The sequence below is a fragment of the Chinchilla lanigera genome, unplaced genomic scaffold (genome assembly GCF_000276665.1).
Source record: "Chinchilla lanigera isolate Chin_1 unplaced genomic scaffold, ChiLan1.0 scaffold00007, whole genome shotgun sequence".
NCBI lineage: Eukaryota > Metazoa > Chordata > Mammalia > Rodentia > Chinchillidae > Chinchilla > Chinchilla lanigera.
This window is the reverse complement of record NW_004955408.1, coordinates 24026469-24050623: the sequence shown is the minus strand read 5'-3', so window position 1 is coordinate 24050623 and position 24155 is coordinate 24026469. Positions and strand designations below refer to the sequence as shown.

Genomic DNA, 24155 nt, shown 5'->3' with positions numbered 1-24155 from the left:
GAAAAGTCAAGAGTAGAATGAAAGGAAAGAGAAAATACAGATAACACCTATTTCTTGCTTTAGGAAAAACAGGATTTTTTGAATCATGACTATTTGTGAGTAATTAGTTGAAACTGTTAATTACATTTCTTCCATATGCAGAACCTGGAGCACTGGATGACCAACTCATCATAGGTGGTAGCTCTGGCTTTTTAACCTGCACATTTAATTATATAAACACATCACAAATCTGGTAAGGTAAATCAAGTATGCTGTCTTACAATACAAAATATTCTGTGATATTCTAAATCCCTAGGCTTCATTATAACAATTCCAGGCCTGTGGTGGTGTTACTTCATGTTTCACACAAAGACTTCCAAGGTATATGAGTGCTTACTAGCAAGTCGCTGTGGGACACTGACAGCAGCATCTTGACAAAGGCCTGGAGTACATTGTCAAAATGGTTGTCCCTGTACAACTTGAAGACGCCAAAGCTGACATAATTTCCACATAAGGCAGATTTGAGAGCTGAATAGCAGATGGAGATGCCCTTGAGTTTCATTGGATAAATCTGATCTTTTGAGAGGCTCCCAAGGGACAGGATCTGATTACCTGTTTTAGGGCAAAAGCAGAAAGAGAAAGTGACATAAAGTAGATGTAATTTAAAGCAGTTATGAGCCACAGTATTTAACATTTTCAATTTAATTCAATTCCTTCCAGTATTGTTCCAAAAACTGAACCACCTACTGTAATGACAAAATATAAATATGTAAGGCATTTACCTGGGAAGAACAGAGGGCCCAAGGAAAATCAATCAAGGGTACTGGAAAAGTTCTACAGTTTCATCTGGATTGTGATTACATTGATATATACATAGATATGTGAAAAATCATTGAATACCACTCAAGAGTAGTTTACTTTTTGTACTTTAATTCAGATGTTCTTGCTTCAATAAAAAGTTTTTAAAAAGCAGGCTAAAATAACCAAGTAAGCCAGAGAAGAAGATAACCTAGGATGAAATTATTCTAGGTTCTGGGTAAATTTTCAACTTTCTTATAGGAACTTGATCTTGAGTAACTTTGTGTTCAGATAGGCGAGTTATATGATATAAAATTAAATATTACGTCCTTTTTCTCCTTGGATCTTTCTTCAGAAAACCTCAAAAGATGACTGCTTTAAAATATATACCTAAATTCTACGATGGCCATCAAAGAGAAGACAAAGAAATGAATATATGGGGGCTGGGAATTTAGCTCAGCAGCACAGCGCCTGCATGGCAAGCGCAAGGTCATGAGTTTGGTTCCTGGTACCGGAAAAATCCCCCCCCCCACAAAGAAATGTATATACAATAACTTTTAACATTTTCTGCAGTACTTAGCATTTACAATAATTTTTGTTTCTGAAATGTGTGCTACTAAGGTTTGTTAGGGAAAATCTAAGAATGGTTTTTGTGGAAAAAAAATCATTCTATTTCTTTGTTTTACCTTTTCCTGTTCAAGTGAGCACTGCTTTCAGAATTAAAATTAAATTCAATTTATAAAACTTAAGACAAATATTGTGGTTTGTTCTGTGCTAACCTGGTTGAACAAGAATTAAATTTTCCAGAACCCATTCCCTGTATGATTATGAGTAGAACTGGCCAAAAGAGAAATTTGTGTGAGATTTAAAGGTGGAAGTGAAATAGCTGCCATGACTTTCTGAAAGCTGGGATTAAAAGTGTTTTGTGAAGAAGCAGAAATGTTGCTGCTTCCAGTTTTTCCTTGGTTCTTCCCTGTTCTGTTCCAGAATTACCAGTCTTGCTGACCAGTGACTCTCAGTCCACCCCCAACCATTTGATGAATGAAGCAACAGCACTCTACTGACTTCTATCTTCTCACTGTCCATCCTTTCATGGTCCCAACTCCAGCAGTTAGATGCACCTAGCTTCTAGATTTCCCTGTAACCTAACCATGCCATTATTAGAGGAGGGCTGATCAGTGATTTTTTTTCTCCTGAACCTTTGGATCCATTTGCCCATCTTCACTCCAAATTGTAGAAGGTCTGACTTCTAAAATAATCTCTATTCCATAAATATCACATTGCTTCTTTTCCCTGTTTGAATCCTGCTTAATATACACATCATGGTTAAGCACATGTGTACTTAGAGGATTTGAAGGACGAGGACTCCAGAAGAGCATGAAACACTATTGAAAGTTTCCTTTCCCTCCTTCGCCTTATTAAAACACTTCCATACACTTCCTCTGTGGAGCCTTAGAATCCCATGTGACTTTGCTTGTAATATACACATCTGAAAATAAAACCACTGTCTAGAGCACTAGTATACTTGGAATTCACTCAATACCAAATTGTGTACTCTCTTTCATACTCTTATTCTAACTTACCTCACAGAGATAACAGCAGTTCCATAAAGATTTAATCCAGTATGACAGCTTTTATTCAACAGCTATTTTACATGAAGTGCTGGGAGATGAACAAATGAGTAAAAAAATCTCACTCTGAAGGAGTTTATTCTGACTGAAAGATTTGTAAATATTGTAAATAATTCCATACACTATGACAAATGCTACCAAGAGGTATGCAAAGACGGGAACAGATGAAAAGATTAACTTTGCTGGGGTAGGCTGTGTTTGGAGGAAGAGTTGCAGTTCCTGAGGTGGCCTTGCAGGGAAAGCATACACCGGGTAGATTAAGTGCAGACATTTGAGGGGCTGTCTAAGGAAGTAGGGTACTACCGAAGAGGGAAGCTCTCAACCACTGTTTCTTTTTCTTTTCTTTTTTTTAACCTTTGTCTCAAAATAAATTTAAAGCAAGGTAAACATTTTCCCTCTTTCCATTTTTCAAGAAAGAACAGCACTACGTACATGCGATAGAAAGAACCAGGGTAATTTGGAAGGGGGAGGTGGTTCACACAGTTTGTTGTGGTGGCCAGGGTCAAAAAGAGCAAACTTTGGGGGCCATTTTATACTGATGCCCTTATGGTGGAAGTAGAGATCCTATATTCTGGAGCAAAATATTTAATAGGCAGACTAAGAACTGTGATGGGAAACATTTTGATTGTAAAGGAATGAAAAACCTATTGTTAAAAAACATTATTTAGGATTATATTTGTTATCTCTATGTTAACGCTGCAATTTGGCATGCCTTACCTTTTGTCTTGCCATATATTAACAGATATGAATTAAAACAGTGATTAGTATGTTATTATGACTTTATAATAGTAGAATAATATGTTAAAAATGGGAAACCATATCTCGTTTTACTCAAATGCCTAGCAGTCCATGATGTCTATTAAAGACTGGGAAAGAGAAGGACTGGCTAAGTCATCAATTATTCACACCAATTCAGCTCTGTTCCATAGGTACTAGACCACCAAACTTTCTGAAATTAGACACCCTACCTTCAAAAAGTGTAAAATCTAGCAGGTAGATAGGATTTTCAAGGTTTCTATAGGTACAGTGACCTTCCTTCTGTTTCCCCATGGGGAATACATACATGAGGGATCAGTCTCAGCCAAAATGGAGGCAATTGCTCCACTTTTAAGGACAGTCACCTAGGTGGTCCTCCACATAGATCTTAATCATTTGGCTCATGAAAATATTTTGGTCATTATTAGCTTATATTAAGTGTTTGAGTTTTTGCTTCTTAACCCCTGTTCTCTCTCCTTTATCAAGATGCCTTTTGTTTCTGCTATTAGCTTCTACAACTCAGAAGTACCTTGCCAGACAACTCTGAAGATCTAGATTCAGAGAAGGATATATACAGAAAGATGTAAAATCTCTGTTTTTCTGAGATGAACTTTCAGCTTTATTTACTTTTAAAATACTCTTTGTCTTCCAAGACTACCTGTCTTCCCTGTGCTGACTGACTGCTAGATGTCCTCTTCTTTAAAGAGACTCCCGATAGCCAAAGGGGTAGGGCCTTAACTCACAGGTCTCAACTGAAGAACAAGATAATTTTCTAACTGAAGATAAACACATGCTAAATAAGGAAGTGATCAACAGTGTGGGCTTTTGAGTCATACTGACCTGGTTTTAATCCTAGCCCTTTCCTAGCCCCTTCTATACTACTTGGGTATCTGAGCAGATTATTCACCTCTGTAAGTCACTGTTTCTTTATCTACAAAGTGAGGATAATAACACCCATAACTCATCAGGCTCTTATGAGGCAGAAAGGAGATAGCGTTTGTAAACTGCTCACCCATGGTAACCAACACAGTGCTCAAGAAATGTCAACTATGACCATATCCAGTACTGGGGGTTCATTTTTTCTCCATAGACTTGGAGGAACTAAAACCCAGAAAAGCAGGGGAGATGAGCTGGGGGTGTGTTCAGAATAATGTCACTTCTCTTTCATGCCTTTCATGTACATAATTTTTCAACTACATTTACTCTGTTGAATAGAGATTAGGCAAGCGGCGGGGGTGTGTGTATGCTGTAGTTTGGTTGTTTACCCCACATCCTATCAGTTTTCCGTGCCTCCAAAGAGCACTTAGAAAAAAGGTGCAAGAGGTAAGATATACTACAGTAGCATCTTGCACCAGGTAGAACTAACAGTACTAACAATTTTGCTTCCTGGGTTAGGAAGCAATCTGTTCCGCTAATTTACCTTTTCTTTTCTATCTTTAATCTCTAAAATTCTAAAGTGAACTTGATATTTAGCTGACAGCTCTATAGGTTGAATGTCTTCATACAGCATCAGAATAATTATGGGAAAAGAACTGCAAGCTTGCTGACATTTCTTTACTTCAGGTCACTCAACCTGCCCTTGTCTTTCTGTAAGTCAGAAAAGGGCTAGACATAAATGGTTCGGGATAGAACAGAAGCTGTGAAGACTGGAAGAGAATAAAAGTTTCCCTTTCACACTACAAGATTGGAACAATGTAGGATTGACAAGGATGCAGAAAATTAAGCAAATTGTTGGGTGTATAAAATCAGTAGAATTATTTTAGAGGGCATTACTAATATTTATTAAAATACAAAAGATTGTAGCTCTCTTTCTGGGAATATGCTCTAGTTTTAAACACCCACTGTCACATCTATCTCTTCTACTGGCATCTGCACTCGCATACACTATTCCTTTCTGCCAAAGCCAATACTTTGTTCAACTAGTCCCATCTCTTACATGCTTAAAGCCAAAGCACCAAACATGTCCCCATTCTCTCTTATGCAATGGCTTTTTGGGGGTTACTTTTAGATAATCTTCATCAGAATGTAAGGCACGCTATCATCTCTTCCATGAAAAGGAAAAGGTAACAGACTTTTTCTTGGTCTACTTCCTCTGCTCAATATTGCTCCCTTTTGTTAAAAAATTCAAAAGCAAGTTGGTATTCACTGTCTTCACTTTTCATGCTTTTTTATGCCCACTCTAGTCACAGTGTTCTTTTCAAGGTTACGAACAACTGTCTCATTGCTCAATGGTACTCTCAGGCTTCATCTCGATTCACTGGCAGCTTTCGACACAGGTGACCACCTTGTTTGTCATGGTTTCCCCCTACTTCAGCGTTAGCTTTCTTAACTCTCCTATGTTGGTTCTTCCTCTTTTCCATTAACTCCTAATACTGGAGTATACCAGGGCTCAAACTCAAGTCTTCTTCTATACAGTATTCCCATTCATCCTGTCTCCTCCCTTCTCCCCCAGTCATCTTATCTAGTTCTGCAGCTTTAAGTACCATTGAACAGCCAATGACTTCCATATTAGTTTCTCTAGTCTAGACCTATTTTCCAAACTCCAGACTCATATATTCAAATCCACATCTGACATCTGTACTTGGCTGTGTAATCAATATCTCAAGCTCAAAATGATCAAAACAGGACTACTGAGTTTCTCACCCCTCCCCATCTCAGCCTCCTTATCTCAGGTGGCAGCAACTCCATCTTTCTTCTATTATGCCAAAATTGCCTGATTACACTTTTTCTCTCATACTGTTCATCTAACCCATCAAAAAACTGGATTTGCTTTCCCTTCAAAATACATCTGGAGTTCAGACACTTCTGGACACTCCAACTGCTATTACCTTGGTCAAAGCCAGTATCAAACTTTGCTTATTATTGCAATATTGTCTTATCTGATATCTTTCCTTGTAGCTTTAATTGCTTACAGTCCTATAAAGCAGCTAGTGGAATCGTTTCAAAACTTAAGTTACACCATGTCATTCTTCTGCTTAAAATGTTCATGCCAGATATGTTCCTGCTTTAGGACACTAAAACTTGCTATCCCCTTAGTCTGGAATGTTCCTCCTCAGGAGAGCCACGTGATTACTTTCTGGAAGTATATTTCATGAAAGTATGCTTAAATGTCATCTCAATGAAGCTTATTTCTACAATTCTACATGTTCACAAACCCTGGCATATTTTCAAAAACTTTTTAAAAAAAGAGTTCTAGGATCAAAAGAAAACTGAAAGATACGGGCATTCTCCACCATACTCTCCCTATTCCCACATATGCATAATCTCCCTTCCTGGTACCATCCCCCACTAGAGTGAAATATTTGTTAAAACTGAGGAACTTACACTAACACATTATCACAAAAAATGCATTATTCTTGGTGTAGGGTTTACTCCTGGTGTTGTACATCTTAGAGTTCAGACAAATGCACAATGATATGTATTCACCATTATATTATTGTATAATTTCCCTGTTCTAAAAATGCTCTGTGCTCTGCCTATTATTTTTCTTTTCTTCTAACTCCTGATCTTTGTAGTATCTCCATAGTTTTTCTTTACCCAGAATGTCATATAGTTAAATCATATAGTTTTGTGGCTTTTGTAGATTGGCTTCACTTAGTAACAGGCAACTAACATTCTTCCTCCTCTTCTTCTTCCTCCCCCTCCTCCTCTTTCTTTTTTTTTTTTTTTTTTCCCTGAGACAGGGTCTTATTATTCAGTAAAGGCTGGCCTTGACCTAGCAATCTTCTTGCCTCAGCCTCTCAAGTGCTGGGATTACACCATGCCTAGCTCCCTCCATGTTTTTTCCTGGCTTGACAGCTCATTTTCTCTGTAGCACCGGATAAAATTCTATATCCATATATGGTGGTACCATGGTTTATGGATTCACCTATTGAATCTTGGTTGCTTTCAAATTTTGGCAGTTGTGAGTAAAGCTTCTGCAAACATCTGTGTGCAGGATTTTGCATGGACATAAGTTTTCAATTCCTCTGGATAAATCCCAAGGAGCAGAATGGCTGGATTGTATAGTAAAAGTATGTTAGTTTTGTAAGAAACTGCTGAATTCCCAAGTGGATGCACCATTTTTCACCCCCACAAAAGATGATCAAAGCTCCTATTGCTTCAGTCCCTGGTACCTAGATATTCTTTACTCTACCCCCCCACCCCCCACCAAAAGCACTTGTTACCTTCCAGCTACTAGACAATTCTTTTTGCCCACTGATGCAAGACCTGGACTAGCACCTGCTGCTGTTACTATATACTTGTTGAAAGAATGAATAACACTCTCAAAGGTAAATGCAGAAAGTTACTGACTGAAACAATGTGCAAAATAATGAAAGATTAGATGTTCAGTAAAAGGTAAGTAATAAACGATAGTATAACCATAAAATAGAATACTTTGCAGCTATTCAAAAAGATGAAAATTTATATATTAGCATGGAACAAGAGCCATGATATAAGTAAAAAACCCCAGTAAATTATAGAAGAGCCAGTATATTATGACATTACTTTTAGAAAAATAAGTGTACATGAATACATAAAAAGCATGAAAGGACACATATACACTAAACTGTTAACAATGGTTATCTTTGCATCATGGCATAATGAGGGACTTTTCACTTTCTACAGACAAATTGCTGGACCCCACCACAAACATACTGTCGTTTGTTTTATGGTGTTAGGGATTGAACACAGGGCCTCAACTCTACCACTGAGCTATATCTTCATCCTCTGAGTGTGTTGTTTTATAATTAGAAAAAAAGGCAAAAAAAGAGATATATTTATTGTTGAAGTGAAAACAGGAAGATATGATAGAAAGAGATTTGACAGTCCAAGTGGATGCCAGGCTGTATTTTCAGAGGTTCTATATTGCTGGGATCATGTGTCTTCCCTAACATCATAGTCTAAGTTAGTGACAAAGAAAATGGAACTCAGCACTGATATAATTTTGTTTCAAAACTTTCAGAATAATTTCCAATAACTTTTTTTGGTTTTTAATGGTTGCAAGTATTCTGTTGTATTAATATATTCTTCATATATTTTTCAATTTTTCTAATTATGCATAATATGACACCAAAGATCTTTATATAGTCACTATTCTTGGGCTTTTTCCTTAGAAGGAAAATAAAAATATGGGTTTTTAGAGTGTGGACATTTTTTTATGGTTCTTGCTTCTCCGTGGAGCCTACTAAGCAACGGCAAGAAAACAGGAAGTGAAGTAAGTCCTAGTACTTAGGGCTTATAGGATTCATCTTTAAATTATCCTATGGTTTTTCTTACTAGTCGAATGCGATTTCAATGAAATGCACAATTTTTCAGTGGTAACTTCCAAGACCTACTTCTTTGGATTACCTAGTCTCTCAGTCAGCCACTGCCATGCATGTATGTTTATTTGTTTGTTTTTAAATTGAGCCCAAGCAACAATGAGCTACATCCCAAGCCTTTTTTACATTTTTACAATATTCCTTAAGTTACACAGCCTGGCCTTGAACTTGTGAACAAACCTTTTGCTTCAGCCTCCCAAGTAGCTGGGATGACAGGCATGTGCCACCATGGCCAACCACAACCACTTTTTGAGTGATCTCAGAAGCAAATAATGGAACTAGGTGTTGGAGCAAGTCATGTTCTAGACTGAACATTAATGAAAATGATGGTTTGACAATGGCAAGGAAAGTATCTGTATTTTTGAGTATTATTTGATATAAAACAAATATGGTCCTGTAAGTCCTAAGAACTGGTGTCTCTTGTGTGATAGCAGAAATTTTATAAAACTACATTATCATGTAGGAGAGAATAATGTTGAGATAAGGAAGGGAGAGTCGATATAAATTATTCTTAAAATGGAATGCTAATTTAAATGACTAATTTTGTTCCTTTCTCTTCTACCTTTTCATCAGACAGTTCACTCAACACACCCACTACTGAAGTGATTCTATTTATACAAAAATACAAATATGATGACTTTGATTAAAATCATTTTGTATTTTCCTTAAAGAAATATTTCTTTACAAAGTTGAAAGATTTATACCCTGAAAATTATAAAATATTGATGGAAAAAGCTGAAGAAAACACAAGTACATGGAAAGATATCACATGCTTATGGATTAAAGAACTAATATTCTTAAAATGTTCACACTAACCAAAGCAATAGACAGATTCAATGTAGTACTTAGCAAAATCTCAATGATATTCCTGACAGATACAGAAAATATAATTATTGAGATCCATATGGAATCATAAAAGATTTCAAATAGCCAAAACCACTCTGAGAAAGAAAAACCAACTGTGAGGCAACACATATCCTGACTTAAAATTACAAAGCTATAGTAATCAAACAGCGTGGCACTAGCACAAAAACAGACGCATAGACTGGTGGAAAAAAACACAATACCCAGAAATAGATCCAAGTACATATGCTTAATTAATTTTTGACAACGGCACCAAGAGGATGAAATGGAGAACAGTTTTTCTGTTCAATAACTGGTGCTGAGAAACCTGGCTTTTTTTTTGATACTGGGAATTGAACTCAGGACCTTGTGTTTGCCAGGCAGGCACTGTGTCACTGAGCTATATCCCTATGCCAAAACCTGGCTTTCTATATGCAAAAAAATTAAGCTGGATTTTTTTTTATCTTATACCATACATAAAAATCAAGTAAAAATGGAGAAAAGACCTAAATATAGGTCTTTTCTATACAGGCAAGAAACTATAAACTTATAGAACCCTACATGGAGGAAAAGAAATGTTTCTGCATATTGGCATGATTTTTTTTGGATATCACACCAAAATTTCAGGCCACAAAAGCAAAAATAAACTGGACTATATTTAACCATAAAGCTTCTGCACAGCAAAGGAAACAAAATAAGAGGCAGCATACACATTGGGAAAAATATTACAAACTAAATATCTGGTAAGGAGTTAATGTTCGAAGTTTATAAAGAATCCATGTAGCCAGACATGGTAGTAGATGCCCGTAATCTCAGGATTCTGGCAGGCTGAGGCAGAAAGATCGCAAGTTCGAGCCAAGTCTGGGCAACTTAGCAAGACCCTGTCTCAAAGTTAAAAACCAAAACCAAAACCAAAAAAACCCTCAACCAATCAAAAACCCCCCAAACTTACTCAACAGTGGAAAAAAAGAAGACATTAAAAATGACCAACAGGTATATGAAATGGTGTTCAACATCATAAATCCTCAGAGAAATGCAAATCTAATAAGAGATACCACCTCACACACCTTGAACTTGTGAACAAACCTTTTGCTTTTATCAAAAAGTCAAAAGATAACAAATGTTGGCAAGGTACCGAGAAAAAGGAACTCCCAACATACTGTTAGTGGGAATGAAACTGATACATCCTTTATTAAAAACAATATGGAGGTTTCTAACAAAATTTAAAACAAAACTAGCATGCTCCATCGAGCCCTCTTCTGAGGAGATACCCAAAGGAAATATAGTAAAATCACCACCTCCTGGAGACATGTCATTTCTATGCTCACTGAAGTATTATTCACAATAGCCAAGATATGTATGATGGGTAAGCTTCATTATGTCAACCTGATTGGCTTGGGGGCTGCAGAGCGGATTAGTAAAACATGCTTCTTGGTGTATCTGGGTGTGTCCTGGAAGTGTGACTTTGGATAGTACATATGGTCAGTCCCTCCTCTGTGGTACTGTTCTCCCGCTCTATGTCCTGGCCACCATGAACTAAGCATTTGCTTTGCCTTGCCCTTCTATGATGTTTTTGCCGGCCAGCAATGAATTGAATCCTCTGAAATTATGAGCCAAATTAAACTTCTTCCTCAAGTTGTGTCAGGTACTGTGTTCTTAGCAACAAGAAAGCTGACTAGGGGGCTAGGGATTTAGCTCAGCGGCACAGCGCCTGCCTGGCAAGCGCAAGGTCGTGAGTTCGGTTCCCGGTACCAGAAAAAAACCAAACAAACAAAAAAAGAAAGCTGACTAATATGGAAACAACCTGTGTCTGTTGATGGGATAAGTAGATAAGGGAGTCAGTGGTACATGTACATACAATAGGATACTGTTCAGCCTAAAACAGAATGAGGTCTTGCCTTCTGCCACAACAAGGATGAGTATGGAGCGCGTGATGCTAATGATGAAACAGGACAGGATATAGGAAGATAAATACAGCATGAGCTCACTTACGTGTGGAACCAAAAACATTTGAAATAAACTGAGACAGAGAAAACAGCATTTATCAGGGGTGATGGGAGTGGGAGGAAACGGGGAGATGTAGGTCAGAGGATGCAAAATAGCAGATATGAGGGACAAACAAATTAGCTCTCTGGGTTATTTTTCTCCTTGCTGGGACAAAATAGCCAATACCTGCAACTTACAGGAAAGATTTATTTTGGCTCATGTTTAAGTAGTTTCAGTCCTTGCACTGAAACTAGCTGGCTCTAGGTAGAAGCAGCACGGTGGAAGGGACTGGTGGAAGAAAGTTGCTCAGGCCATGCAGTCTAGGAAGCAGAGTCAAGAGAGGAACCGCGAAGAGAGGTACAACCTTCTGAGTCGTGCCCACAGTGAAGTGCCTGCCTCCTTGGACCACATACCCCTTAACAGCAAGCCAGCCAAAATGCCTCTATAATCCAATCACCTTCCAAAGGCCCCACCTAGGACTGGATGATGTTTTGGGGGACATCTAGATATAAACAATAACACTAGCCATCTAATGTACAGGTGGCTATACTCATAAAATTTTATTATATTTGGGATTTATGCTAAGTCAGACTTTAGCCTTTCTCCCACCCCACAGATGTAACTATAAGATGATGAATATTAATTTGCTTCACTATGGTAACTTTTTATTCTCTATATAAATGCTATAATATGATGTTGATACCTTAAAAATATATATTTACATATACATATACAACACAATTTATTTTAAAACAGGATAAAGCTGTAATTCTTTACCTTGATTCTGATGTTATTTCATTAATCGGCTCCCTCCTATCTTTCTAAATTTATGGCCTAAATCTCTCCAACATTCTCTGTAGTCTCTAGCAATTTTGAAATCTCTGCAGTTTTCTAATATACTATCTATTTCATATATGTGTGCTTTGTAAAAGCTATTCTCTGCTTTAAATGCCCCTTTCAAACTTTTGGGCCCTATTGTTATTTTTCCAAGAAATACTGCCTTCTCTGATCTCTCAGTCTGAATGAGAAATCTCTTCTGGGCTCCCACAGTACTCTAAATACTTTTGAAGTGTAACATAGAGCACAATGCATCATAATTCTTCATTTGCTTGTCTGAATCCCCTGCCAGACTAAAGTTCCTTAAGGGAAAAATCAGTAGGATTCTTTTTCTTGTGTCTTATTTATCTTCCTATCCCTTGTAACTTTCACAGTATCAGACACATAGTAAGTGTTCAATAAATGTTAGCTGGATGGATGAAAGAATCCATTAGTCTTTTTTTTTTTTTTTTTTCCCGCATGCAAAAGAGATTCAGTCTAAATGTGAGGGGATAAAAGGGGATTCTCTAACACAAAAAAGTTCCTGGATTCACAGTGGAAATATATTTCACAAGGCCTTCTTCTGTAAGTGACCTGATCTTAGTTTGCAATCCTCCACATGGTAATCATTCCATTGTCTTCATATGACTTTTGTGAGCTTTACTTTTTGCTAGTTTGTTTTCACCTATATCTTCAACAAAGTTTTTGGTAAGATCAAAGGCCGTACCTACGATTCCTGGATTCAAGAACTGTAGTTTTCTGCTAAAATTTTTTCCTCTAGTTATTTGAAAACTACTGCAGTTTTCATGTAATCATGCAGTTTTCTTATAATCATTTTCTTGCAATCATTTTAATATAAATATATGATAATTCTCGATTCTTACAATGCTTCTACAGTAATAGCATATGCCAGTAATTTTCATACTCTTTTAAACATTTTTCATAACAGGTGACACCTTTCACCAATAAATCTAGTGCAAATATGTAACTGGATGGCTTGGATCAGAGTGACACCAGGTCCCTTCCTTTCTAGAGTCTCTGTGGCACTTTCACAGACCTCTAGGGCTCTGTAAACCCCAGTATGCAAGCCACTGATCTGTTATCTGGGTTGTAAGGAGTAACAGTGGCTTGTACAACATGCTACAAACTCCATTTATGCATATTATTGTTATATCTTAAATGTACTTAGAACATGTGGCTTAAAAGATATAAATTCTTAAGTATACTGAATAATTGTAGCTTGCTCAATCATTTTAAATTTCACACACTGGGCTTTCTGAAATCAGGTCCTATAGAAGGAATAAAAGGAGCTCCATTTTGCCCAGTCTTAGGAAAGCGATCACTATCTCTCCCTTCTGCGCACTCTTCAACCAACAGATGTCACTACAGATACCAGTAGCCAGAGGCAAAAAGAAGAAAAGATTAGACAAATGGAAATTGAGCATAAAAAACATCCAGTTCTTAAAACTGAGAAGTAGGTTTCCAAAGTAATAACATTTATTACACTGCATGCAACATTTTAACCAAAAATTTAAGAAAGAAATTTCTTTTATTAAGTTGCTCAGGCTGAACGGATCATAGCACTAAGTTTTGAAATACATGTTCTTGAAGCAATTTAAAACTCATTAGAAATAATAGGCTTGGGCTAGTAGAAAATGTGGTAAAATTTAATCCTCATCCAAATGTTACCTGGGCTGTACAAACAGGAAATTGTTTTGTGCTACTGTGGCTAACCTCATTGCTGACCCTGAGCTGTAACAGCAAGAGCAGCTGAGAGCTGAGGCAAAATTAAAAACTTACATCAAAGTATATCATGACAGAATGTAGATAAATAAAACAGCATATCAAAAGTATTATTTTTCTGCCAGTCTCATAGAGCAGTGAGGTGGGGGTATTCTGTGAAACATATAACAAGTCAGATACATTAGGCAATGAGTCTTTCCCCCTCTGCAGGGCCCTAATCACCGACTACCCAAATACTGCCCAGGAGAGGTGAGCAGAGAAGAAATCCAGTGGGTATGGGGACAGAAAGGATCACAGAATGTTCTGGCCTTTTCCTCCATGGATTTTCCTTTCCTTCACCCTTGCTTATCAAAGAAATAAATAATGCTGGCTCTGCTGTTATCTTTCCAATTACTCTTTCCCTCATCTTCTAGACTCCTGGATGGGAACCACACGATCTCCTTCCAGTGAGCATGTTAGACTCTCTAAAGGTAAGAGCTCAGGTAAACACAGACAAATAAGCCTGGGTGATAGATTCCAGGATTGAAATCAGTGGAAGCTGTGAGGCATTTTTCTATTATCCTATGTAAAGTCCACACGTCAAAGTCACAGTGACTGACACATGGACTTCACATGGAATAATATGTTTTTTCCATTCAACTTTTGATTTCCCTTCAAACCTTTGATTTCTCTTACATTTTGGGATTACAGGAAAACTTCAGGGAACAGTACTTCATCATAAACATTCAAGGTGTAGTATAATATTCTACAGCATTCCTAAGAGGCAGTAAGGAATAAAGACTATTGTGTATGGTTGTCTTGACTTTGAATGAAATTCCAATTTAACTACTTGCTTGCTTTGTAATATCTGACAAGCTTCTTAGCCTCTATGAGCTTCAATTTCAATTTCTTGTTAGCTACAGTAATCACAGTGGCTAACTGGTCTCAGGACTTTGTATACATTATCTAATTGAGTTCTCACAGCCACCTTATAAAGTATATACTATTCTCCTCATTTAACAAAGAACTGAAGCAAAGGAGGCTAAGCAACTTAGCCAAGGTCATAAAACTAGTGAGTAGCAGATAATAATACCTACCCTGAGGACTCATCAGGGTAATTAATGTATGATAAATGATCTAATGTAGGCGTGGACACATAATAGCTGATTAAACAATGGAAGCTACCAATACTTAGTATAAATTGAAAAGCAGAGCCTTACTCAAACTGCTATCTTTCTTCAAGGTAAGAGAACACTTCACTGGCTTTCCTTCTTAAGAATTCCTTGGTTTTGTCATTCCACCTTGCTTCTTCTCTCCCTTCCTGTCCCCTTTATTCCTCTATCTCTTTATCATTCCTCTTTACAATAGTTATCTTTTCCCACTTTTGCTGCAATGTCTTTGTCTATGTCAGACAATATAACAGAAGATTGGATAGCTTTTGGGCTAGCATAGCATATTTGACACTGTTTTATGAGACTCCATTTGGTGTCACATGCTGGACACACATATACCTGTGTACATACATGTCCTAGAGGAACAAGAGGAAGAGGTGACTGCCCTTATTGGGCCTTCTGAAGTAATGAACAAGTCCCAGAGGAAAAACTACATTTAATGAAAGAAATTATCCAGAAAAACGGGAGGGAAGATAATGACTGACTGGTAACAGGAAATTAACATTTCTATACTAAAAGCTGTATTGATTATTGATTCTCACATATGCACTACTTCATAGAGGGAATTATTAGTTCATCTAAAAAAGTAAGGACACAGGAACTCAACACTGGCTACAGGCAGAAGAAAGGCAGCAAAACAGTATGGTCTCAGCAAAAGGCTTCCTGGAGTAATGGTGATGTAGGGCGGTGTAGCCCTGTCCGAAGAAGAGTGGCTTGGTAAGTGTAAGAAAATAGCTTTGGATTAAAAAGCACATTCAGTGAGCACCTGTTGCATGGTACCCCCTGTGCCAGGCCTTCTATCTACAGTAACTCAAATAAGCCTGATAATCCTAACTAGGCAGGCAGATCAGTAGGGATTTATTATTCCTTATTTTACATGAGAAAACTAGACAAAAAGAGGTGTAGTATCTACGTCAAAGCTGTGCAGCTGATGCATGTTGGTACTAGCATTAGTTAGCATTAGTTATCATGCCTTTTATTCTCCAAAAACTGTGTCTTCATTTTTGGAAGAAGGCTCCACTATATATCTTAGTATAATTAGACACTGAAAAGAACTACAAAGGTACCTCACTTCACAAATTTAATTCTTTCCACAATTCTGGTTGCAGAATTCATATCCCCGGAATTGTACATTTGAAAGTAAGGTAAACTGTATTTAGAATATTTAAAAGGAGTTTCATTTTTTACCTCTAGGAGGCAAAGTATTCTACTTTATATGATTTTCAGATGTAAGAGTTGTGGTGATATAGTTATGGCAGATGAAAATGAGCGCATGAGTTTATTGTCTTTTTTCTTTTTTTGTCTTTTTGAGGCAGGGTCTTGCTATGCAGTTCAGACTGGCCTTGAGCTCACTTTGTAGCCCAGGCTGGTCTCGAACTCGCAATGATCCTCCTGCCTCAGCCTCCCGAGTGCTGGGATTACAGGCGTACGCCACCACGCCCAGCCCAAATTTATTGTCTTAAAGAGGTGGTTTCCATCGTTTCCACACATGTATAATTCTCAAGCTCTACAAATCAAAAGTGCAAATAAAACTAAGCATTTTAATGAGGTTTATAATGTAACAGAATGTATTTTGAAGATAAATGAAAACATCTATTTTTAAGAAAATAATAGGCTTTTGAAAAATGTAATATGATTTTAATGGTTATTCCTACATACAGCTATACAAGCAGAATTAAACTGGCTTCAAAAAATTTGATAAAGTCTGTTTTTAAGTACTCAAATAGGAAAATCACAGGCAATTTTTGAGGTCAAATATACAGAATTGGCTATGGATTTGGGAAAGTAAGAATAGACAGGTGAAACAGAAACTGGATGAAGAAAAAGAGATCACAAGGAAACATTTCTCAGGGAGAAATTCACTGCATAGAGCTCAGCTCACAGTGGGCATCCGTGTATGCCAAATTAGTTTACAAAGGATCCGTGTCATCTTATCCCCATTCTTTGGCTACATAAAAGTCTCAGAAAATAGAGAATTTTATTGATCAAGTTGTCAGAATTGCCAAATATTAGGGTTTATGGTAGTTCTTAGGCCAAAACTGCTAAGTAAATTGTAAACTTTGGGGGCTGTGATCCCAAAGGGTAAGTTTTACTGTAGAATTTTGTTTCTAGGGGTGTAGTGCCTGAAAGTTCCCTGTAATAAAATATTTACTGCTCTTTACAAGGATATTTCCTCTGAATTCAGTGACATACAGGTCTAAGAATTTCTTGATTCAAGATAGCAAATTCCCTGTGAGCAATTTTGAATATGCTGTAACTTTCAAATGTTTTTTTCTAGTATATTCCTTTTACCTACTGACACTGCAATTTATCTAAAAGAAATGTATCAAGTTAGCCAGGCATGCTGCCTTAGTTCTGATGCCAACGTGATCCTGGCTTTTTTTTTTTTGTGGTGGTATTGCCGGGGACTGAAGCTACCTGGTTTTGTTTATCTATTGCATACTTCCCAAATTCATACAGATATGAAAGTTCAAAAGCACAAAGTAACATCTTTCTCTGCCCCAAAGATAAAAAGATATACTGCACAGACAAATAATGGAATAGGGTACTCACCATAAGTACAAATCATTTTACTAGCTTCTCTGAAGAGAAGAATTCCATTAGGAGATGATACATCAAAATTCAAACGCTGGGACCTAAGAAATATAGCAAAAAATTAGACTATATGTACAGGAGAAAACCCAAATACAGGCTTAAAATGTCCAGAATTTTCATTTATGAGAAGCAGCCACATATAATTATCCATTGAAGTATCACTGCAATCAACAATACTTAATAAAATATGTACACTAATTTTCTCACTGTAAAGATACTTTGTAATTAAGAGTTATTTTCATTTATTTTCTAGTTCAGAGTTCATTTTTTTTTTTCTATCAATACAGTATCCTGGCATCCTAGATCACATATATCTTATCCCTTCTCCTTTCATGCAAATTGATTGGTGGGTAACAGTAACTAAGAAAAAAACCCATTGTATATTTGTAAGGTTACATGGATACTTGACTAGAGATAGATTTACACATTTGACATCTCCTAAAAAATTCTGAAGTGACAGACAGGAAACGCAGGTACCTTTAATACTGCATAAACACATAATGAATCATCTCATACTTCAAAAGTGTATTTTAAATACATTAAATTACATTACAGATTATAGTTTCCACTGCACACTGCTTAAGTAAAGAGAAACAAATGCCAGGAGCTCCTCAGAATAATTCTGTCTCCCGGGTTCTGGATGGGCATGGATAAAGTAAAGGACGGAGGAGCTGCCCTGACAATCACATTTGCTTTTTGGCATCAATCACCCTGGCTGTTGATGGCTCTGCTATATCTTGCTGCTGTGCTTTCAAGATCACTTTTCAGAAAAAAAATAGCAAAAATATTTTTAAAAATTGGTAAAGCCCTGCTTGCCAGGAATAGAACAGTTTAGTGCCTTTCCAAAATACTTTAGTACTATATAGCAATGATAATGTCTTAAAAATATGATTGTTTGATAACTATTTTGATTTTTGACAACTGCATGCCAATAGGCATACAGTTCCTGATTAAAGAAATGCACACATATAATTTGCATTTAGATTCTAGTGAAACATAGACAAGATAACATATTCTTTGAGATAAAAAATTTTTACCAGGTAACTCCTATGACATTTGTTTTGGACATGAATTATCTGCTTATGATAGACATAAAATACTATATACAATGTAATAATTTTTTCCTTTAGTATTATCATATCAGTAATATATAATACCAATCAATATATGATAAAAAGTTGCCATTTAATGAAAAAAACAAACTAAAATTCTAATATAAAATACAGTCAATTTTCCTTTAATATTTAAGGTACCTGTAAGAATTTAAAAAAAAACCAACTAGCAGCTTTCAAAAGAATACTCACATTTCTTTATCTGCCAGGTCTTTTTCCACCTCTTGTTTTAGGGTAAAAATTTTAAATTGTTGCTGTGAACAGCTCAGCAACTGAGATAAAATTAGAGCTGCTCTGTCTGGGTATCTCCCTTCCAAGATGCTGTTTACAAAGAGGCATTGATGAAACAAGATGGCTAAGTGACAGGTAATTTGGTGCTAAGCCATATCCACAATGTCATATTTTAAAGAGGTAAACACAATTAGTTTGTTGCAGTTTTTTCTTTTCGTCATATCTTTATTAATATTATATGCAGAATATTTGAATCTCTGCTGGTCTATGTAAATTCCAAGGCAAAGTAGGTAATTTCTGAGAAGTATTGTGGTTACTGTTTCACTGAAAATTGTTGAGTGCATAAATCATCTGAATACTTGCATTCTGGCATAGAGGAGACGTGTAACTCACAAGTCAAAGCAGGGACAAATCCCTAGAGTTCCTAAAGCAAACAACTGTGTGCTCATGAACTGCTCTGGAACTGTTTCCTAATGTATAGAATAAAACATCTCAACTCAGAACCTACTAACCTTTTTTCCTGCTTTAAAATTCTACAGAATAGCAGTTAAGTAGTGAAATAGTTAAAATGGCTGCCTTTCTTTCCATTTTGTGATTTCAAATATTTTAAAGTAATGGTGACTGTAGTCTTCCAATTTTTCTTTTGCAAAGTCTCCATGTATGTCTAAGTATTCTATACCTCCTTCTTCTTTTCTAACTTTGTATACACATATAAACATTATACCTTATCACCCTCTTTTTCTCATCTTATGTCTCTAATCTTCTTGTTTTCACTAATGAGCTTAAATTTTGGTTCCTAGGCTTTTACTAAGCCTGAGTATACACACAACAGTAAGGAATCTGACCTATGGAACGGAGATTACTGCCTACAGTAAATTGTTTTTCCACTCCCTTTCCCAGTGCTTACCTGTTTTGCATCAGTTCTGCCATAAGTTTCAAGATGGGAGTTGTACATGCTGGCTCTCCATACCACTGTTCAATAGCTCTCTGAAGAACGGGGAGATACGTTGGGTACCTTTTATAAAGTCCGTTAAAGAATTTAAGGATTAAAATATTGTTCCTAAAATTAATGCCATTTAAAAATAAGAAAATTCATGGTTATTCTGTGTTTAGTACACAATGGCAGTTTTATAAATTACTCTTTTAAACCTGTACAACTATAGTTATTGGGAGTCTGCAAATAATTTGCTTGTTTGTAACATACCCTATAGATTATATTGCTTTATTCTTGGTATTATATATAAATGGAAGATACAATTTTAAAATATTGTAATGTTAATATCAATGTTATAGGAAAGGAAAATAAATTTAGTTAAGAAGGAATAGAAACACTTAAATCATTATCAGGGTTTCTTGGGCACTATACTGAAAAATTTTTATTATGGAATTTAAAAAATACATAAAAGGAGAGAGAAACTGTAACAATAAATCTCATGCATCTATCTCCAGCTTCAAAATTACCTTCATTTTTTTTAAAGCTGAAGACTTGTTCTGCTTTGTTCCACTGTAGCTCCAAGAAACTTCTGAAATGTTAGCTTGAAAAAAAGCTCTGGTTCACTATTAATCTACTCAAGGTCAGTGTTGCTAAAAGGCACTCCCAAGTACATGCAAGAAGAATTTCTCAAACATTGCCATTAATATCAAGGAGTAAATACCTCTGGTAAGCCTATGCCTTGGGCCAGTAGAACCTGGAAATCTCTGACTCAGCTGCCCTGGTGCTTTAGCCCACAACTGGCCTGCTGAATAGACATATAAAATATAGGATTAGGGCCTAAAACTACTACAGAAGAATTCCATGTCAGTGCCTTCATTTTCTTTCTTCAACTCCTCAAATCTCTCTCTGATGTTTTCCCATGTACATGGCTCTTTGTTGCATATGAAAGTGCTGAACTGAATCACTGAATGGTGTTCCTTTCCATGGTATGTATAGAGCTTCATGGTGACAAACTTCCCCCCCAATTTTTTCCCTTCTCTTACAATAGATTTCAAGTTCCTTAATATAGCATACAGAGTCCTTTAGTATGTGTTCCCTGCCTACTTTTAGCCTCTTCTCTAAGTACGTTTACTCTGTCCACAGTTCAGTCATTCCTAACCCCTTTGCGTATCATCTGACACCAACCTGTCTCCATTCCTCTATATACTGCTTTCTTCTGCCTAATGAAGGTCTGTCTTTCAGTATTTAGTCCAGGTTTCACCTGCACTGGGATATCTTCTCTAGTTTGTCAAAAGACATCAAAAAAGTCTCTCAAGTAAGTCCTCTAAAAATTTAAGAGTATCATAGCCCCTAAAAAGAACAGTTTTTGCTACTAGAGCTACTATGTTAGGCTGTATTTATTTATACTGAGACAATTTCTGTGACAAGTACAGAGGAGGAAGTCCTACTTTGTAACAAGCATTGTTTTAGAATCCCTGCAGACACCAAGGAATAAGACATTAGGAAAATTCCTGCCATTATGGAATTCACGTTCTAATAAGAGAGAAAGTAAAATGTGCATATGGTAGAAAGTACTACGAAGAACTAAATATGGAATGCAGATCACAAGTAAGTGTGTATGTGTGGGTGAGGTCTCAGATAAAAATGATAAAGTCAATGAACTTGATTATTAACTTTATGCAGACTACTGTCAGATAACTTACTAGTTTGCTTTTTCTATGCACTGGAAAAGCTGTTATTTTTAATAGATGGTGGACTGTGCTATGCTATGTACCATGTTAGGAGGCCAAGGACCTAGAGTTAGGAAGGCATGGCTTTTATTCTTGGGGGAATTTATGCTTTATCAGGGTGGTAGATATACAAGGGCTGCATGGTCAGAGTTCTCTGAAGTACCGCCGGGGGAACACAGGTGAGAAAGTGTTCCACAAAGAGATTTCCTGAGCACAAACCCAGGCATTACTAGTGAAAAAACATTGAGAAGGCTCATCTGGAAACTGGGAAGATCTGAATCTGAGAACTTAAGAATATTATAAGCATATAGAGGTCCCTTTGCAAAGAACTCCAAAGGCATTAGAACTATCATATTTTTCATAGCACATTGTACTCACTATGGGAAAAGGCCAGGGGATATGAGAGGATGCTCCCTTTTCTGTGTGGCATGAGAGTGGTGACGATTCTAATATGCTCCTGACAGAGGTGACTGCCACAGAGAAAATGAGTGATTATTGGAAAGCAGAGTACAGGCCTACTAAGCAGAGAGGTTAAAAGAGCTTCAGAGTGAGTGCCAGGCTCAGATTACAGGGTAAGAATCTAAATCCACTTCAGAAGTTTAATTTTTCAGTGGCCTTGTGAGGGCTGTGTATATATGGATAGGAGGAAGAGAGTGGGAGCCCTTAGGTAGAAGAGGCACAGATCTGCTACTTTTAACAAGATCCTCTCAATGAATTCCACATCAGTTGAATGAAAATTCAAAGGCATTAATGATGTGACACTGCTTTAGCAGATGACAAATATGAAGGAGGAAAGTATTAGCTTTGCTCCTTTACAACATCCACTGTCAATTCATGCATTCATCCACTCAAGTATCCATTCATCATGCACTCATTCATTCAGCAGTTATTAGTAATCTCTACATGCTGGACCCCAAGCAGTAATGAGTACAAAGTTAATACTTTTCCTCTAGGATTTCACGGTAGAGAAAGCATCATAATATACTAGAAGGCAATGTAAGTATTTCTGTTATACAGTTAGGAGATCAAGGTTTAAGGATGTGGTTCCAGAACAGAAATAGTCCACTAGCTTAGAGCTTATAAAGGTTAGCTCCATAAACATGCAAACATTTGTATCTTTGTTCATGAAGAGAGCTGTATTCCTGGAAACTTCCTCCTGCTCCTGTCTGGCAAATGCCTATCCACCTTGCAAAGCTTAGGACAACTTCTACTTCTTCTGGGAAGCCTTCTTGTTTTGCCTAGAACACTTCTTCGTCATGTACATTCATGGCTATTTGTATGAATCATTGTTATAATGCATTGATACTTAATTGTTTGTATTAGCTTTGATATGTCTACTAGATTGTGAACTTCTGAAAAGCAATCATTCATTCCTGTATTTCTCATGCCTGGCACAGCATAGACATTCAAAATATACTTGCTGATGTATGGTAATATACTATGGTAATATACTATGATATTACCAATTGCTTTCTTCTTGAAATATAATTCTGTCAGGCATGGTGGTACATACTGCAGTCCCAGTTAATTAAGGGGCTAAGGTGGAAAGATCACTTGAGAACAGGAACTTGAGATTTGCTTGGGCAATTTAGCAAGATGTTGTATTTATGTATGTATATGTGTATGCATGTATGTATATATGTATGCAGTTCAGTCTTCATTAGTCAATCAAACCCTACTCCATAGGCCATACACTATACTATGTTCTACAGCTTGACATTCAAGGGTTCCAAATAAATCCTATGTTTCAAGCCATGAAATATGTGGTATCTATATAATAAAACATCTTCTCTACTACCCCTTCCTAAATCTGGTGAGTAGGCTAACTGAAAATCCATCTCTTCCTATTTCTCCATGGTTCAGTCTTACTTATTTGGTAAGATTCAGGGCAGTATCTTCTCCTTTACAGAGCCTTTCTTGATCCCTAGCTAAATGCAACCACTTTCCTATTTTTTTTTTTTTTTTTTATGGCATTTGCCACTTTTGATTGGTTATTGCAAGTAATTCATGTAGGTATCTGACCCTTACACTATAAGCTCATTTAGGGAGTAGGATTTGTGTCTAAGTAAGCTACATTTTTCTAAAAGCTAGTACACTGTGCAAAGGAGGCCTAATACAATGAATAAATGAGCAAATGGGATTCCTTGTCTCATTTCACATTAGAAAATTAAGTAACCATACTGGTGGAGTACTTACTTTGTACCAGATGCTGTACTAGGTTCTTTACATAATCACAGAATCACAACATTTCTTATAAAAGAACTGATGTGAGTATTTTTAGCCTGGTTGAAGAGAAAACTATGATTCTTGACACATTAAGTAACTTACCCAAGATCCACGGGTTGTTAATTGGTAAAACCAGAACTGGAATATATGACTGTCCTATTTAAAGTTTGTGTTCTACTGCATATCTCATTGTTTTTCCTTGCCTTTGTGAAATGTGCTTTTGTATATTAATAAAGAGCATTGATTGCCTGACTGAAAAATAGTAAGCTTCAAGATCATATCACAACAATTAACAGATTGAGTGTGAGGAAATAATGTCAA

General features: G+C 36.7%; 1 protein-coding gene across 4 annotated transcripts in view; it reads right to left on the bottom strand.

The window, feature by feature from the left end:
* Ranbp17 (RAN binding protein 17) overlaps nucleotides 1–24155 on the bottom strand; it is a 315493-nt gene that overhangs the window by 42370 nt on the left and 248968 nt on the right. For all 4 annotated transcript variants that reach the window (XM_005376323.1, XM_005376325.1, XM_005376324.1 and 1 more), the window contains 3 exons: nucleotides 19852–19959; nucleotides 17560–17642; nucleotides 377–591 (listed from right to left, as the gene is read on the bottom strand). In XM_005376323.1, coding sequence (XP_005376380.1) covers nucleotides 377–591; nucleotides 17560–17642; nucleotides 19852–19959 — 406 coding nt within the window. The remainder of the gene's footprint in view (nucleotides 1–376; nucleotides 592–17559; nucleotides 17643–19851; nucleotides 19960–24155) is intronic.